Here is a 17,490-nt window from a genome sequence, read left to right on the forward strand (position 1 = left end):
CAACACATTCATGTTCTCCAATATTTCTTTAAATTTATTTCTGTCACAGCAGGTTAAAACTTGGCAAATAATTTCCATTAAAATAAATTGCTGAAATTCTTACCAATAAATTGACTTATTCAGGTTCTTGCATCATTATCAGCCAAAGGGACACCGAGATAAAATTATACAATACACATTTTCCTGTGATTTTTCTGCCACACAAAATTGAAGCCTAGTCACACATCTCAGTAGTAAAGCACAAAATTGCACAAATTGTTCTTCTCTCACCTTGTGGCACATTGTGCTGCAAATGCAACATATCTTCAGTCCTGACATGCCTCCAATCAAAGTCATCTTCCTGATCTTGCCAATATTCACATGGTTCCAGTCCATCATCAAACGTGCAGCCTCCTGTGAGCAAAAATAAATAATTAAATGGCGAGACGATGAATAAATCCCAGCAACTGGTCTGGTTTCACCTTTGATTTCCCATTAGAAGCCTTCAGCAAAGCTCGAGTCGAACTTGCTAGTGGAGTTGACATAACAGGTTTTTCATCCTATCACCTTTCACTTGAACACTTCCATTCATAAGACAATTAATTCATTCACACATCAAGATTCTACAATTAACTGCAATGATCCCTCTAAACATTCCACACCAATCGTGTCTGGAAGTCAATTCCAAGTGTTGAACACACTGTGAAAAAGTTATTTCCTGTTAGCAATCTTAAATTTACCTTCCATCAGTTAGAGCCCATGTTCTTGTCAAACTGTCACTTTACAGTAATATTCCAATTTAACTTTGCCATCCCTATAACTACCGAATAGATGATCATCTCTTAAACACGACCTTTGACTGACAAGTCCAATTTTCTGCAGTATTTTCTCATAAGCCTATGCCTCTTGAGGTTAGGGTATTTTCTACTCACAGCCTCAAGTACCTGAATGCCTTTTTCTCTTGCGATTGGAACTGAACGGAATACGTAAATGTGGCCTGAGCAGTTTTAATCACAGTTTTTCTCAGTTACATTTGGTCATACAGTTCAGCTTTTATATGCTTTATTGATTGCTGCACTGCAATGATTGAGCCTACCAGGCTTCCTTCAAATTCCTGCTTAGCTATTCTATCCTTCAAGCATGGTGTGCATCACCCACTTCAAGCTTCCATGTTTAAAACTTTGCATTGATCACTATTAAATGTTATCGAGGGATATTCTGCCACATATATACATAGCTCAAAAGGAATTAACCAAACTCCTTCGACTGCACTTCCCCTCCTCGATCAGTCATTCCAAATTTGACTAATTCATACTTAGTTTCGGAATTCAATTAAATGATACAAATTAGATATAGCATTTGCCCCAAAAGAGTGCAAGGATATCCTTCCCTCTTTGATATAACTCCTTTACTAGCATCAGGTGTTTTTCCCACCCTTCAGCCAGTTTTCATTTTATTTCTCTCTGGCTGCTAAAGTATTTGCCGCTTTGCCTGCATACTCACCACTGCCTCAACTACTCAGACACTCCCATCTCCAACAGTGCTTTCCATTGCCTCAGGTTCATACCACTTGGGCCATTTAATTATTCCTATTTCTTCCTTAAGCACAGATTGATTCTACTTTTGTCCGTGTCTATGCTCCCCTCCCATTCATTAGATTCCTTTTTAAATGCTACTTATCTATAACTTACTCCCCATTGAATCATAGAACCCCACGGGACGGCACGGTAGCACAGTGGTTAGCACTGCTGCTTCACAGCTCCAGGGACCTGGGTTTGATTCCCGGCTTGGGTCACTGTCTGTGTGGAGTTTGCACATTCTCCTCGTGTCTGTGTGGGTTTTCTCCGGGTGCTCCGGTTTCCTCCCACAGTCCAAAGATGTGCCGGTTAGGTTGATTGGCCATGCTAAAAATTGCCCTTAGTGTCCTGAGATGCGTAGGTTAGAGGGATTAGTGGGTGGATATGGGGGTAGGGCCTGGGTGGGATTGTGGTCAGTGCAGACTCGATGGGCCAAATGGCCTCTTTCTGTACTGTATGGATTCTATTCTATGTCAGTGCAGAAGGAGACCAGTCGGCCCATCAAGTCTGCACCGTTGTGACCATTGCGAAGAGTATTTGCCTGAAAATAACAATGTACATTCCTTCCACAGATTCTTATCTAACCCAATTCCAGAATTTCCTGTTTCTTTTCCATTTCAAATTCTAAGCATCTGTATATGATTTATCAAGTTTGATTACCTAACACATTACCAGTTTTAGCAAATGGTATGAATCTGATGACAATGCTACACTGACAATAAATCGCAACTGATATTAATTCTTCCACTTATCTGTACCATAGATGAAGAGGAATTTATTTTGTTTCATCTCAAACTTGTCATATGCCATGCGTGCAAAAGGCAACACTGATGCCATTAAAGGAAAGTTCATGTATTCACAACAAAGAAGTGAATAGACGATATGGGGTGAAGGGTGTGAAGAGTTAACTTGAGTGGGCAGAGATTCTTTTCAAGAATAAACAGCAGCACAGAGCATAAAAGCAAATTACTGCGGATGCTGGAATCGGAAACAAAAATGAAAAATGCTGGAAAACCTCAGCAGATCTGACGACTTGGGTGGAGACAGGACAGAGCTAACATTTTGAGTCCAGGACAGAGCAGCTGCACTGAATGGGCTGTTTGCATGCTGTGGGTTCCAAATAATTTAATTCCATTTTATGCAATTCTCTGTACTACATATAGAATTTAGCTGGATGAATGCAGCTCCAACAGCATAGGAAAAGCTCAACATTATCCAGGACAAAGCAGCTCTCGCTTGATTGGCACTCCATCCATCACCTTCAACATTCACTCCCTCTACCACTGGCAGCAGTGCATTCAATCTACAAGATGCATGACAGGAACTCACCAAGGCTCCTTCAACAGCACCTTCCAAACCCACAACCTCCATCACCTAGAAAGACAAAAGATGCAGATGCGTGGGAACATCAAGCCACACATCATCCTGACTTGGAACGAGAGCACCGTTCCTACACTGTTGCTGGGTCAAAATCCTGGAATCCCCTTCCTAACAGCACTGAGTGTACCCATACTACACAAGCTGCATCAACATATCCTATTCTGTTTTCCTTCATCTAATTATCTGGCTTCACCTTAAATGCATCAATGGTATTACCTCAACCACTTTGTGTAGTAACAAGTTCCAAATAAGTTTCTCCTGAATTCCTTATTGGATTTGTTAGCAACTATATTCTGATTATTAAGTTTCAAACTCCCCCACAAGTGGAAACATCTCTATTTCTACCCTAGCAAATCCCAAGATCTTTATCACATCATCCATTCGCCCTCTCTGAGAGAAGAGAGCCACATCTTTTTCAATCTATCCTGATAGCTATCACTTTTCAATTCTACATATTTATGAGGTAACGTGACTCAACTCCATCTACCTTTTGTTTTTCATTGGATATGAAGGTGCAGTTTCACTTTTAATTAATCTATTCTATTCAGCTAGAATCTAATCTCCTTCCTCAAAAGTAAATCTATATATTATTTCAAAAAGAATTTCACATTTTTGACAAAGCTCCCAAACGTTCTGCTCGCAGGTAATCTTAAATGTTAATTAATATGGTGAGTGTAATAGATTTAAATTTGATAAATGGGCAGATTTAGAACTAAAATGACCACTTATCAATTCAGTACAATTATCAGGCAATGAGATTAACTGAAGAGTTTATTTTACGATACAGTTCACTGTACATAATGAAAAACAAACATCTTTCTTATTAGGAAAGAAGCAAATTACTGTGGATGCTGGAATCCAAAACAAAAATAGAAAATGCCGACAAATCTCCGCAGGCCTGACAGCATCTGTGGAGAGAGAACAGAGCCAACGTCGAGTCTGGGCGACTCAATTGGCCAAAGCAGATCTCACATGACAATGCTCACAGGTAGTCCAGGACCCAGTTTGCCTTTTCTGATGTTTACTACAGCCATGCTACAACCCAAGTGGAATATGCTAAACTTTATTTATTCGTGCCACAAGTGGGCTTACATTAACACTGCAATGTTGTCGGCACACTCCAGCGCTGGTTCAGGTACACGGAGGGAGAATTTAGCATGGCCAATGCACCTAACCAGCACATCTTTCAGACTGTGGGACAAAACCGGTGCACTCAGAGGAAATCCACGCAGACATGGGGAGAACATGCAAATTGCACACAGACAGTGACCAAAGCCAGGAATCGAACCCGGGTTCCTGGCACTGAGAGGCACTGTGCCACCGTGTACCCGTTTAACATCAGTGATTCAGTTATTACTGTTGTACAGCAAACTTTCTGAAACAAAACAAACTGATTGTCCATAGATCCTAAATCACTGGACTCTTGTTCAATCCTTAAAGCCATTTTGTTACAGCTCAGCCAGCCTACGTACCCCAAAAATCTTGTGAAGAGCCACAATTTTAACAGTTCAAGATGGATACCAGTTCAGACTATGAGAGCGCATAAGCTCAAGTGAGAGTGGCAGAAAGAGAAACCAATTTTTAAAAAGGCAAAAACTCTAGCTGCTCTGCTTTAATTTTAAGTCATGATGTGGAGATGCCGGCGTTGGACTGGGGTAAACACAGTAAGAAGTTTAACAACACCAGGTTAAAGTCCAACAGGTTTATTCGGTAGCAAAAGCCACACAAGCTTTCGAAGCTCTAAGCCCCTTCTTCAGGTGAGTGGGAATTCTGTTCACAAACAGAGCATATAAAGACACAAACTCAATTTACATGAATAATGGTTGGAATGCAAATACTTACAACTAATCAATCTTTAAGAAACAAAACAATGGGAGTGGAGAGAGCATCAAGACAGGCTAAAAAGATGTGTATTGTCTCCAGACAAGACAGCCAGTGAAACTCTGCAGGTCCACGCAACTGTGGGCGTTACAAATAGTGTGACATGAACCCAATATCCCGGTTGAGGCCGTCCTCGTGTGTGCGGAACTTGGCTATCAGTTTCTGCTCAGCGACTCTGCGCTGTCGTGTGTCGCGAAGGCCGCCTTGGAGAACGCTTATCCGAATATCAGAGGCCGAATGCCTGTGACCACTGAAGTGCTCCCCAACAGGAAGAGAACACTCTTGCCTGGTGATTGTTGAGCAGTGTTCATTCATCCATTGTCGCAGCGTCTGCATAGTTTCCCCAATGTACCATGCCTCGGGACATCCTTTCTTGCAGCGTATCAGGTAGACAACATTGGCCAAGTTGCAAGAGTAGGTACCGTGTACCTGGTGGATGGTGTTCTCACGTGAGATGATGGCAACTGTGTTGATGATCCGGCACGTCTTGCAGAGGTTGCTGTGGCAGGGTTGTGTGGTGTCATGGTCACTGTTCTCCTGAAGGCTGGGTAGTTTGCTGCGGACAATGGTCTGTTTGAGGTTGTGCGGTTGTTTGAAGGCAAGAAGTGGGGGTGTGGGGATGGCCTTGGCGAGATGTTCGTCTTCATCAATGACATGTTGAAGGCTCCGGAGGAGATGCCGTAGCTTCTCCGCTCCGGGGAAGTACTGGACAACGAAGGGTACTCTGTCCACTGTGTCCCGTGTTTGTCTTCTGAGGAGGTCGGTGCGGTTTTTCGCTGTGGCGCGTTGGAACTGTTGATCAATGAGTCTAGCGCCATTTCCTGTTCTTATGAGGGCATCTTTCAGCGTCTGGAGGTGTCTGTTGCGATCCTCCTCATCCGAGCAGATCCTGTGTCCGTAGGGGATGGCTTCTTTAACGTGTTTAGGGTGGAAGCTGGAGAAGTGGAGCATCGTGAGGTTATCCGTGGGCTTGCGGTTCAGTGAGGTGCTGAGGTGACCGTCCTTAAATGGAGATGCGTGTGTCCAAGAATGCAACCGATTCCGGAGAGTAGTCTATGGTGAGTCTGATGGTGGGATGGAACTTGTTGATGTCATCATAGAGTTATTTCAGTGATTGTTCACCATGAGTCCAAAGGAAGAAAATGTCATCGATGTATCTAGTGTATAGCATCGGTTGAAGGTCCCATGCGGTGAAGAAGTCTTGTTCGAACCTGTGCATGAAGATGTTGGCATATTGAGGTGCGAATTTTGTCCCCATGGCTGTTCCGTGTGTCTGGATGAAGAACTGGTTGTTGAAGGTAAAGATATTGTGGTCCAGGATGAAGCGGATGAGATGTAAAATTGCATCTGGAAACTGGCAGTTGTTGGCGCCGAGCACTGAGGCCGTTGCAGCAATGCCATCGTCATGGGGGATGCTGGTGTAGAGTGCCGAGACATCCATTGTGACGAGGAGCGCTCCTGGTTCAACTGCTCCATGTGTGCCGAGTTTCTGTAGGAAGTCCGTCGTGTCGCGACAAAAGCTGGGGGTTCTTTGTACAATGGGTTTCAGGATGCCCTCGACATAGCCGGAGAGGTTCTCGCACAGGGTCCCATTGCCCGATACGATGGGACGGCCGGGTGTGTTTGCCTTGTGTATCTTCGGGAGGCAGTAGAGATCTCCAACGCGGGGAGTACGTGGGATGAGAGCACGGAGGGTGTTCTGAAGGTCCGGATCAAAGGTCTTGATCAGAGTGTTGAGTTGACGGGTGTGTTCTTTGGTCGGATCTGCAGGTAACTGTCTGTAGTGTTCCTCGTTGTTGAGTTGTCGGTACACTTCTTTGCAGTAATCCGTTCTGTTCGGTATGACGATGGCCCCTCCTTTGTCTGCTGGTTTGATGACAATGTTGCGGTTGGTCTTGAGAGCGTGGATGGCGTTACGTTGTGCTTGGGTGATGTTCGGGGCTGTCTTGTGAGTGCGGCTGATGAATTTGGTGTTGACGCACCTCCTGACGGCTTGGGCATACATGTCAAGTCGAGGGCAGCGGCCTTCCGGAGGAGTCCAATTCGACTCTTTCCTCTTCGGATGCATTGCGGATCTCTCTGTCGGCTGTTCCGGTTCATTGGCTGTCTCATTGCGTTCGTTGTTGGCCTCTTGGGGTTTGTGGAAGAACTCCCTCAGCCTCATTCGCCTGATGAATTCCTCTGTGTCTGCTGCGAGACTGATGGGGTCTATTTTGGTGGTGGGGCAAAAATTAAGCCCTTGGCTGAGAACTTCGATTTCATCTGGTTGAAGTGTGTCGTCGGACAAGTTGACAATGGACTTCCCTGCAGTGGTACTGTTTTCTACTGTGGTACGGGGGGAGGCTTGGCTGCTGCTGGTGGAGATGCCGAGTTTCTCAAGTTTCCTGTTCTTGGTGAGCATGTAGATGGTGTAGCTCCTTTGTCTCGTCTGCTTGGCAGAGTTTCGCAGCTGGTCTGCATCCTGAGCGCAAGTTGAGAATATGAACTCTATCTTGGTTTCCAGGCTGCGGCGTTTGCTGTAGAGTTGGTGTATGAGGTGGTTGAGGAGGGTGAGAGAGGTGCGACAGCAAAGTCTCTCAGCGTAGTCTGTGTTATAGGTTGACCTGAGTGGGTTCGTGATCCGCAGTCCTTTCGGTATCTTGCCTGCTTTCTTGCATCTTTGTAGAAACTCCAAGGCGGCCTTCGCGACACATGACAGCGCAGAGTCGCTGAGCAGAAACTGATAGCCAAGTTCCGCACACACGAGGATGGCCTCAAACGGGATATTGGGTTCATGTCACACTATTTGTAACCCCCACAGTTGCCGAGACCTGCAGAGTTTCACTGGCTGTCTTGTCTGGAGACAATACACATCTTTTTAGCCTGTCTTGATGCTCTCTCCACTCACATTGTTTTGTTTCTTAAAGACTTGATTAGTTGTAAGTATTCGCATTCCAACCATTATTCATGTAAATTGAGTTTGTGTCTTTATATGCTCTGTTTGTGAACAGAATTCCCACTCACCTGAAGAAGGGGCTTGCAGCTCCGAAAGCTAGTGTGGCTTTTGCTACCAAATAAACCTGTTGGACTTTAACCTGGTGTTGTTAAACTTCTTACTTAATTTTAAGTTCCAGATCAACTTCTGCAATTTGAGTCCTGATGTCTTCCCATGAAATCCAACTGCCCCTTCTCAGATGACTGGCTGGTTCACCTTAAAATGGGAAGCATTTTTATCTGTTCACTGCAGTAGCTTACATACTCCAAACATGTGCGGGTTAGGTTGATTGACCATGATAAATTGCCCCTTTGTGTCAGGGGGATTAGCATGGTAAATATGTAAGTTTACGGGGATTGAGCCTGGGTGGAATTCTGATCAGTGCAGACTCAATGGGCCAAATGGCCTCCTTCTGCACGGTAAGGATTCTATGACAAACAAAGAATTAACTGTTGACAGCTTCTTATGTGAACTGCATGAATCCTTCTATGTTAACACTCAACTTGTGAATGAAAAATATCAGGAGGAACTTTTGTTTGAGAGCATCTGTGCCTTTTGTTGTAAAATTCCTGGTAACCTAATCTTGCAATATTAGAGCACAGATGAAGAGCAGCAATACATGAATAATCATCAAGGGTGTTGTTACAAGGTGCAAACATAATACCATTCAAGGATTGTGAAATACTTCATTGTTAGTGAGGAACTATCTGTGCTTCCTATAAACTGTAAGTGAATAATTGGAACCAGATGTGCATCTGTCCAAAAGTAATTTAAAGAATGATCATGGTCTCAAAACAAATCATCCACCAATGTACAGGATTAACAATATCTACCACAACAAAGGAGGCCCAAGTGTATTTTGCATGATGGAATGATAATTATGATTTTTGCCTAATAAGGAAAATTCTATCAAATTATGCATTAGATCAATTTTCCATTCATTACGAATACAACTCTTTATAAGCTGATTATGTTTAAACTGTCATATTTTAACTCGAGGCAAAATCGAATGACCTGGAATGGAGGATGGCAACTTGTATGGAAATCTGCCTAGAAACAGGCCCATGTAATTCAATTGCCATGGGGAAGGAGGCCACTGTTGAAACTCTCAGAAACTGAAGTGCCAGTTTTCACCCTTAGACAAGCGAGGGAGGCAATCTTGCTGAACAGACTCTCCCAGGTAAATTTGGCATGGCCACAGCAACTCTCACCAACCTTTACAGATGCACCATAGAAAGCATTCTTTCTGGTTGTATCATAGTTTGGTGTGGCTCCTGTTCTGTCCAAGACCACAAGAAATTACAAAGGATCATGAACGAAGCCCAGTCCGTCATTCACATCAGCCTCCCACCCCCCTTGACACTGTCTACACTTCCCGCTGCCTTGAAAAAGCAGCCAGTATAATTAAGGACCCCAGGTATATTCCCTTCCACCTTCTTCCATTGGGAAAAAGATACCAAGGTCTGAGCACACGTACCAACCGACTCAAGAACAGCTTCTCCCCTGCTGCCAGACTTTTGAATGAATCCATCTCGCATTAAGTTTATTTTTCTCTACACCCTAGCTATGACTGCAACAATACACTCTGCACTCTCTGCTTCCTTCTCTATGTACAGTGTGCTTTGTCTGTATAGCACACAAGCAGCAATAATATACAGTGAAAAGTATCACGTGTAAAATATAATAAATCAGATCAAATCAGCCAGAGAATCTTCAACATAAAGACTGAAAACAGTGACTGCTGTAACATGAAGAAGGAGAGACTGTTTTTATGTTAATCAAGCAGGATGTTGGTGAGAACACAGTACGCAAATGTGGCCTGGCCAGTTATATTAATTTCTTTATGGGAAAATATCTTTTAAGTTGGCATATTAGTTGCCTGCAATGTTTAGTTCATGTTGACTTCAATTTATTTGTTACAATCAAAGTCTTAAAACGTGAAATTTTGTCCGATTCAGTGTGCCAGTAACTGAGAAAATTCATGTTTTTTAAAATATCAGTCTCTGTGGGGATCATAACATACAATATTCACAGTTCAGTTATCTAGACATATAATGCATGCAAATATTTTTGATCTCCAGTTAATCACTAAGCAACTGCAGTACCTGACATTTTCAGTGTTTATTTGCATGCTATATTTCTCTTCAAATGTAGTTCAGTTTGGGATCCAATATTATTGCCCATCAACAAGAGTGTTACAACATCCCACTGGTAAAACTTACTAGCTGTTGTTTGTTTATTTGGTACCAAAATAAATTGCCTTTCTTCTCTAATCTTCATCTCTCCAAAAGCATCAATTGGATTTCTCCTATCACCAATGTGTCTGGAGGTGATGTGAATAGCAGGATAGGGGCAATCTAATGCAAAGTAAAGGAATTAAGAAACAAGGGGAAAAGTTAGCAAGAACTACAAAAAGAAATGACAGAAGTTATGATTTAGAATTATTGATCTCAACGTTGAATGCAGAAGGTTGCAAAATTATCCAGTTAAAAGATAAAGGTGCTGTTTCCACAAGCTTAGATTAAGTTTCATTCAAAAACTGCAACAAGCCAAGAACAGAAAGATCAGAGTGGGAGCAAGGTGGAGAATTGATATGACAGGAAGCTCAGCCATGCTTGGAGACTGAGCAGGGGTTTTCTTCAATGTGGTTTTCCAATCAGCATTTGATAGCTCTAAGGTAGAGTAAATGACACTGAACAGCAAATTCAGAATACCAAATTACATGAGGCAAATCATGGTTTCACTTCAAGGAGTATTTGGGGCCTAGTTTGGGGAGAATGGATGTTGTAAAGGGACAGGTATTGCTTCTCTTGCACAGAAAGATCCTGTAGGAAAAGGAAGTGCTCTTGGCAGTAACTGAAGTGGACCAGGGTGTCGTTGACGGAATGGCCCCTTGGGAATGCTAAAACAGAAGGTGTGGGGAGGATGTGTTTGGTAGTGGCATTATACTACATGTGATGGAAAATGAAACATCAAATACGGCGACTGGTGGGGTCGAAGGTGAAGCTCGAGCAAATGCATGTTACAGGCAGGAAGGACTAATTTTAACAGCACTAATTTCTCCTCTTACCATCCATCTGCAAACCAAAAGGTGTTTGTTTTGCTTTTTATAAGCAATGGTGAATTTCCTAAACTCTAAGTTTTGATGCAATCCAATATTCTATTCATGACCCCACAGCAAACCCGAGATAGAAAGATAAACTCAAGGGGCTAGTTTATTTGGACCTACTGAAAATGCAAGAGAGTTCACAAAGCCCCTTGTATTCAGACAGTAAAGAGAGGAAGAGAAAATACATAGATCACAGAGAAAAGAAATATTGTTTCACTTATTTCAGAGTCCAAGATCAAAGTCCAAAGTTCACAGAGTTGAAAACCAACATTGTAAAAGTCACTTTTCCAGTGATGTGTCGTTCACATAATGAGATGGAAATGCAGAGATGAATCAGGTCTTCTAGGTGATGGTACAAACTTGCAGCAAAGGCTGGCGAGATGGGACCAGGTGCCCAACATGGTTCAGAGCTCCTTTGGGATGACCTGCTATTCAGGTGTTAAACAGCAGACTGAGCTTCACAGATCAGCAAGGCAACATTACTGGTTCCACAAACCAGAGGACGGTGTCACATAACTCCCACCGCTCCACACTAAATTTGACAAGGGATCTCTGGTTCCCCGAGATTGTTAAATGTCTTAATCATTAAGATTTGAAAAGGAGGTTGTGAGGCCCTTATTCCTAGCAGATGAAAAGACTCCTGTTTGTCAGCCTGGGTTATGAAATGCAGATGGCCTTTGTATAGCTCTCTTTGAATTTGGCTTCTGCAGTTAGTGGCTTCTCAGACATAATGATGTGCCAGCTTCCCCAATAATGCCAGGTAGCTTCTTTTGTTTGGCGGGGTCACAGATTCAACCATTTTTAAAGGTCTTTGTCCAATTCTATTTTTACAGAAATAACAAAATATTTATCAAAACATACACTGTGAGGTCTTTGTACCCTCACACTATCATAGTTCTCGAAGGGAGGGGAATGGATGAGACTATAAGTACATAAAATGGTTGCGAATTCTGCCAATCACAGTGGTGAGGTGAAGGGGGGGATGAAATCCTCAGTTTAGGAACAAGGAAAATATATCAGAGGTGCCAGCGTAGAAAATGCAACAGAGTTGGAGAAACTGGGAAAATGGAAGAATCTTAACAGACTGCAGAGTGGGGAAGTTCAGTTCAAGAGATATGTTGTCAAAGCTTTTTGTCTTGCACGCATCAGGACAAAAATCACCAGAATAGCAGATTCCAATGGGACCAACTACTTATACAAAAGGGTGCTCACAATGTGGCTCTATTATGCGCTCTAGAAGCTACATATATTCATATGCAGGGTTCTGTCCTTTGCAAGTCGAAATTATGTGTCCAGCCTTATTCAACTAAACAAAAGCTTAGGGGACAACTGTTCACTGGTGTATTCCCCATTGCAACACTTGACCAGAGTTAACTTGCCCTAAACAGCAGCTGGGGAGGTGGGGTCCCTGCTGCATTTCCCATGGCAAAGCCTCCACGAGTTGGAGTCCACTTGCCAACCAATAAGCATGCTAACTTGCACATAAATTGTTGTTCCCTTGGAAGTTTATTATTCTTGCGATGCTGTCCTGTTGTGAAGCTTGGACAGCACACGTCAAGTCCTGTACTCCCAAGCCACTCATTGCAGTCAGGGTAGCTACGAGCGTCGACAGGCTCATAGTGAATATTGGTTGATTTCTCAGATAGGCTGAGGAAGGAAGGAAAGATAAGACCGGTATGATGGATCATGTGAAGCTGAGAGAGGATGAAAATTTGAAATAAAGTTAATAAAATTTTCCACTTCAGAGTGAGACACATCAATACAGTCATGAATATATTGGAAAAAGTGGTGATAGAGATGCACCCCCTAAGTAGGACTGGAATAAGGTATGTTCCCCCCTCCACCATCCCAAAAGACAAGGATAGCTAGGACCCATATGGTTACCCATTTATTTGGAGGATGTGAGCAGAACTAAAGGAAGTTGTGCAATGTAGGGCCTGGGTGGGATGGCAGTCAGTGCAGACTCAATGGGCCGAATGGCCTCCTTCTGCACTGTAGGGATGTTATGATTCTATGATGTAAAAACAAGTTAAACCAGATGAAGGGAGGTTGTTGCTGGATCAAAACCAGGCTGGTGTTTAGCCAACTGGTTAGCCTGACATCGGCACTGGGGAAAATGCTGGAATCTATTATCAAGGATATGATAAATAGACACATGGATAAGAATCTGATTGAGCATGGGCATAGTCAACATGGATTTATAAATGGGAAATCATCTTGGATGAACGCATTGGAGTTTAGTATTTGAGGATGTTACGATCAAAATTGTTAATCGGCACAGTGTACTTGGATCTTCAGAAAGTTTTTCCTAAAGTCCCCAACAGGAGGTTGGTTAGTAAAATTAAAACACACGAGATGAGGGGTAATGTACTGGCATGGATTAAGTTCAATTAACAGGCAGAAAACAGCAGGAATAAAAGGGGCCATTCTCACATTGGCAGACTGCGATTAGTGGGATACTGCAAAGGTCAGTACTCGGGGGCCACGCTATTCACAATATGATGAATAATTTGGAGGTAGGAATCAAATGTAATATTTGCAATTCACAGATGACACAAAGCTGGGTGGAAATGTATGTTATGAGGAAGATGCAAAGCAACTTCAAAGGGATTTGGACTGACTTAGTGAGTGGGCAAGAACTTGGCAGACGGAATATAATGAGGAAAAATGAGAGATTATCTACTGGTTGGAGGAACAGATGTGCAGAATATTTTTTAAATGGTGAGAGATTAGGTGTAGATATATGACGAGACCTGGGTATCCTCGTCAATAAATCACTGAAAGCTAACTTGCAGGTGCAGCAAGCAATTAGGAAGGCTAATGATATGTTAGCCTTTATTACAAGAGGACGAGAGTATAGGAGGAGCAAAATCTTGCTTCAATTGTACCGACCTTGGTTAGACTGCACTTGTGAGCACTGTGTATTTTTGGTCCCCTTACCTTAGGAAGGATATTATTGCCACAGAGAGAGTGCAATGAAGATTCATAGACCTATTCCCAAGAAGGCAGGACCACTACGAAGAGAGTGGGGAAACTTGGCCTGTATTCTCTTGAGTTTCCAAGAATGAGAAGTGATCTCATTGAAACTTAAAAAACACTTAAAGGGATAACCAAGGTATATGCAGCTAAGATGTTTCCTCTGGTGGGAGCATCTACTGGTGGGAGAATGAACTACTCTCCGGAATCGGTTGCATTCTTGGACACACGCATCTCCATCAAGGACGGTCACCTCAGCACTTCCACTGTACCGCAAGCCCACAGATAACCTCCCGATGCTCCACTTCTCCAGTTTCCACCCTAAACACGTTAAAGAAGCCATCCCCTATGGACAAGCCCTCCATATATGCAGGATCTGCTCAGATGAGGAGGATCACAACAGACACCTCCAGACGCTGAAAGATGCCCTCATAAGAACAGGATATGGCGCTCGACTCATCGATGGACAGTTCTGACGTGCCACAGCAAAAAATCGCATCGAACTCCTCAGAAGACAAACACAGGACACGGTGGACAGAGTACCCTTCGTCGTCCAGTACTTCCCCGGAGCAGAGATGCTATGGCATCTTCTCCGGAGCCTTCAACGTCATTGATGAAGACGAACATCTCGCCAAGGCCATCCCCACACCCCACTTCTTGTCTTCAAACAACCGCACAACCTCAAACAGACCATTGTCCGCAGCAAACTACCCAGCCTTCAGGAGAACAGTGACCACAACACCACACAACCCTGCCACAGCAACCTCTGCAAGACGTGCCGGATCATCGACACGGATGCCATCATCTCACGTGAGAACACCATCCACCAGATACACGGCACATAGTCTTGCAACTCGGCCAACGTTGTCTACCTGATACACTGCAGGAAAGGATGTGCCGAGGCATGGTACATTGGGGAAACCATGCAGACGCTACGACAGCGAATGAACGAACACCGTTCAACAATCACCAGGCAAGAGTGTTCTCTTCCTGTTGGGGAACACTTCAGCAGTCACGGGCATTCAGCCTCTGATCTTCGGGTAAGCGTTCTCCAAGGCGGCCTTCACAACACACGACAGCGCGGAGTCGCTGAGCAGAGACTGATAGCCAAGTTCCACACACGAGGACGGCCTCAACCGGGATCTTGGGTTCATGTCACACTATCTGTAACCCCCACGACTTGCCCGAGCTTCCAAAATCTCACTAACTGTCCTGTCTTGGGACAATACACATCTCTTTAAACTGTGCTTAACCCTCTCTCCACTCACATTGTCTGTACCTTTAAGACTTCATTACCTGTAAAGACTCACATTCCAACCATTATTTTGTAAATTGAGTTTGTGTCTTTATATGCCCTGTTTGTGTTTGAGAGAGTTCTTACTGGGAGAATCTGGGACAAGGGAACAATTTCAAAATAAGGGGCAAGCCACTTGGGGCAGAGATGAGGAGAGATTTCTTTACTCAGAGCTTTGTGCATCTTTGGAATTCTCTACCCTACAGAGCTATGGAGGCTCAGTCACTGAGTACGTATAAAATAGAGATTGGTCAGTTTCTAAATATCAATGACAAAGGAATAGGGAGATAATACAGGAAAAAGGCATTTGGATGATCAGCTATGATAGCACTGAATGGTGGAGTATGCTTGGCGGGCTGAATGAGCTACTCCCGTTCCTCAGTATGAATGCATCAGGATTGAAGGCTGATCAACAACACCAAGGTTGAAAAGTTTATTTAAAGAACTAGTACTTCACAAGTTAAAAATGCGTATTCCATTATAAATGTGTATCAACTGCAATAACGTGCGTCATGCCATAATGTTTTTATCTGCAATTATAGGACCCAGAACAGTACTAGTAAGAAGTCATTACACAGACAACCAGAGCTTTTTTGTTTTAAGTGAATTTCCTTCATAGTCACTGCTGCTGCCATTGCGCTGAAGTAGTTACATTAAAAAGAATGTGCATCTTAAAAAGGGTATTTTATGAATCTGGATCAGATGATGATGAACTTGACGGTTTTTAATTACACATCCAATGGTTACATCTCTTTCTGGGATCACAGAAAATACATATTGAAATGACAATGTTAAGAAATAAATTCAGTTACTTTTGCTATAAATGCTGCAGATTGATTCTGGAAATGCGTTACCGTGATCCGTGTGGAATTCCCACTATTGCACTTTAATCAACAACAGTCAAGGTAAAATAATTCAAAGTTTGTAACTGACTTTTGTGAATTTAATGATATATTGTTAACATTCCTTGGCTGGTTTGTCAGTACAAGACGCTGAGGTTATTTTGCCTCAACTGAGATTTAGAGCTGCACTTTCACCAAGTCAGGATGACTTAAGAGACCTTAAAAAATGGCAGGTGGGCAGGTCCCAATCCTAGGAATTCCAAACCAATTCTCGGGGTTTCTAATTTTCAGGTATGCCTTTTAAGAGCGCAGGCTGGTTTGGACCACAAGCCCAGACCCTGCACTCTCAACGTGGTTGGCTCCATTGCAGATATTTGCATGTCCACAATTTGCCTGCAGTCGGCCTACGTTTTCAAAGAGTGGTATCTAACACCTCAAAGTGTAGTGAACCAGAGTTTGCATGAGGAAACTTTTGAAAGGCAAGTTCAAAAGATACTCATCATGTCCCACATCCATCCCCTGTGGCCTCTCATACCCCCAGAACCAAGGTGTGCCACTCAGCATGACACCTCATGCTCATTCATTCACTATACATTATTTAGAAGCAATGAACCTGATAGTGACAGTAGAATGTGTCAAAAAGCATAACATTCAATTTTTTTTTTAAAAACTCCTTTTTGGAATCTCCCAATAAAAACGTTGAACACCAAGAACATTTAATGTATCAATACCGGAAACTGCAAGAATCTGAAATATTTCTTGTGGAAATAAACACTTGTGTATTTGACAGGATAGATCAACGTTGTCATTGATCCCCAACCCCAAGAAGGTGGAGGAGGCAGATTTGATCAGGGTATTCCAAAGAGAATTGGATTGCTATCTGACAAGAAACAATGTGCAAGGTTATGGGAAGAATAAGGCAGGGAGTGGGATTAAGTAGAATGCTCTGAGCCATTGCAGACTTGATGGGCTGAATGGTCTCCCTCTGTACTGTACAAATTCTGAGATTCTGAGAAGAGAAAGGGAGCACTCTATAGATAACGGAAGCAGCAAGTTGATGTCACTGTTTTGTCCTGTAGCTAACAAGTCAGCAGATTCATATTACTACATGGGGGAAAACAAGGGACTTGATTGGACAGAAGTATAATGGTTAATATTTGTATCAATCTAAAACAGAATGGCATGCAAAAGTCTTAAAAATGAAATAACTCGAAACCAATACTCCAGCCCAAGAGGCATACATTCCATTGCTATTATCTATAATGTATTTCCAAAACATACAATTTTTCTTATCAGCTATTCATAAAACATCTTTGTGCATAAAGATTCAGTGAAGCGATTGGGTTCTATCGTACCAGGTTCAGTGAGTTCAATCCGATATCACAGTTACTACATTCCATTGTGGATAGGAACTACCGGATTGAAGATCACTCAACATTTGGTAGACCAGGTGCTTAAGGTCTTTTAAGTGATAAAGC

The 17,490-nt window shown here is 42.9% G+C and overlaps 1 protein-coding gene across 6 annotated transcripts in view; it reads right to left on the reverse strand.

The window, feature by feature from the left end:
• Positions 1–17,490, reverse strand: part of ptprk (protein tyrosine phosphatase receptor type K) — a 607,729-nt gene that overhangs the window by 495,108 nt on the left and 95,131 nt on the right. For all 6 annotated transcript variants that reach the window (XM_078212848.1, XM_078212849.1, XM_078212847.1 and 3 more), the window contains exon 2: positions 271–393. In XM_078212848.1, coding sequence (XP_078068974.1) covers positions 271–393 — 123 coding nt within the window. The remainder of the gene's footprint in view (positions 1–270; positions 394–17,490) is intronic.

The sequence above is a fragment of the Mustelus asterias genome, chromosome 5 (assembly GCF_964213995.1).
Source record: "Mustelus asterias chromosome 5, sMusAst1.hap1.1, whole genome shotgun sequence".
Classification (NCBI taxonomy): domain Eukaryota; kingdom Metazoa; phylum Chordata; class Chondrichthyes; order Carcharhiniformes; family Triakidae; genus Mustelus; species Mustelus asterias.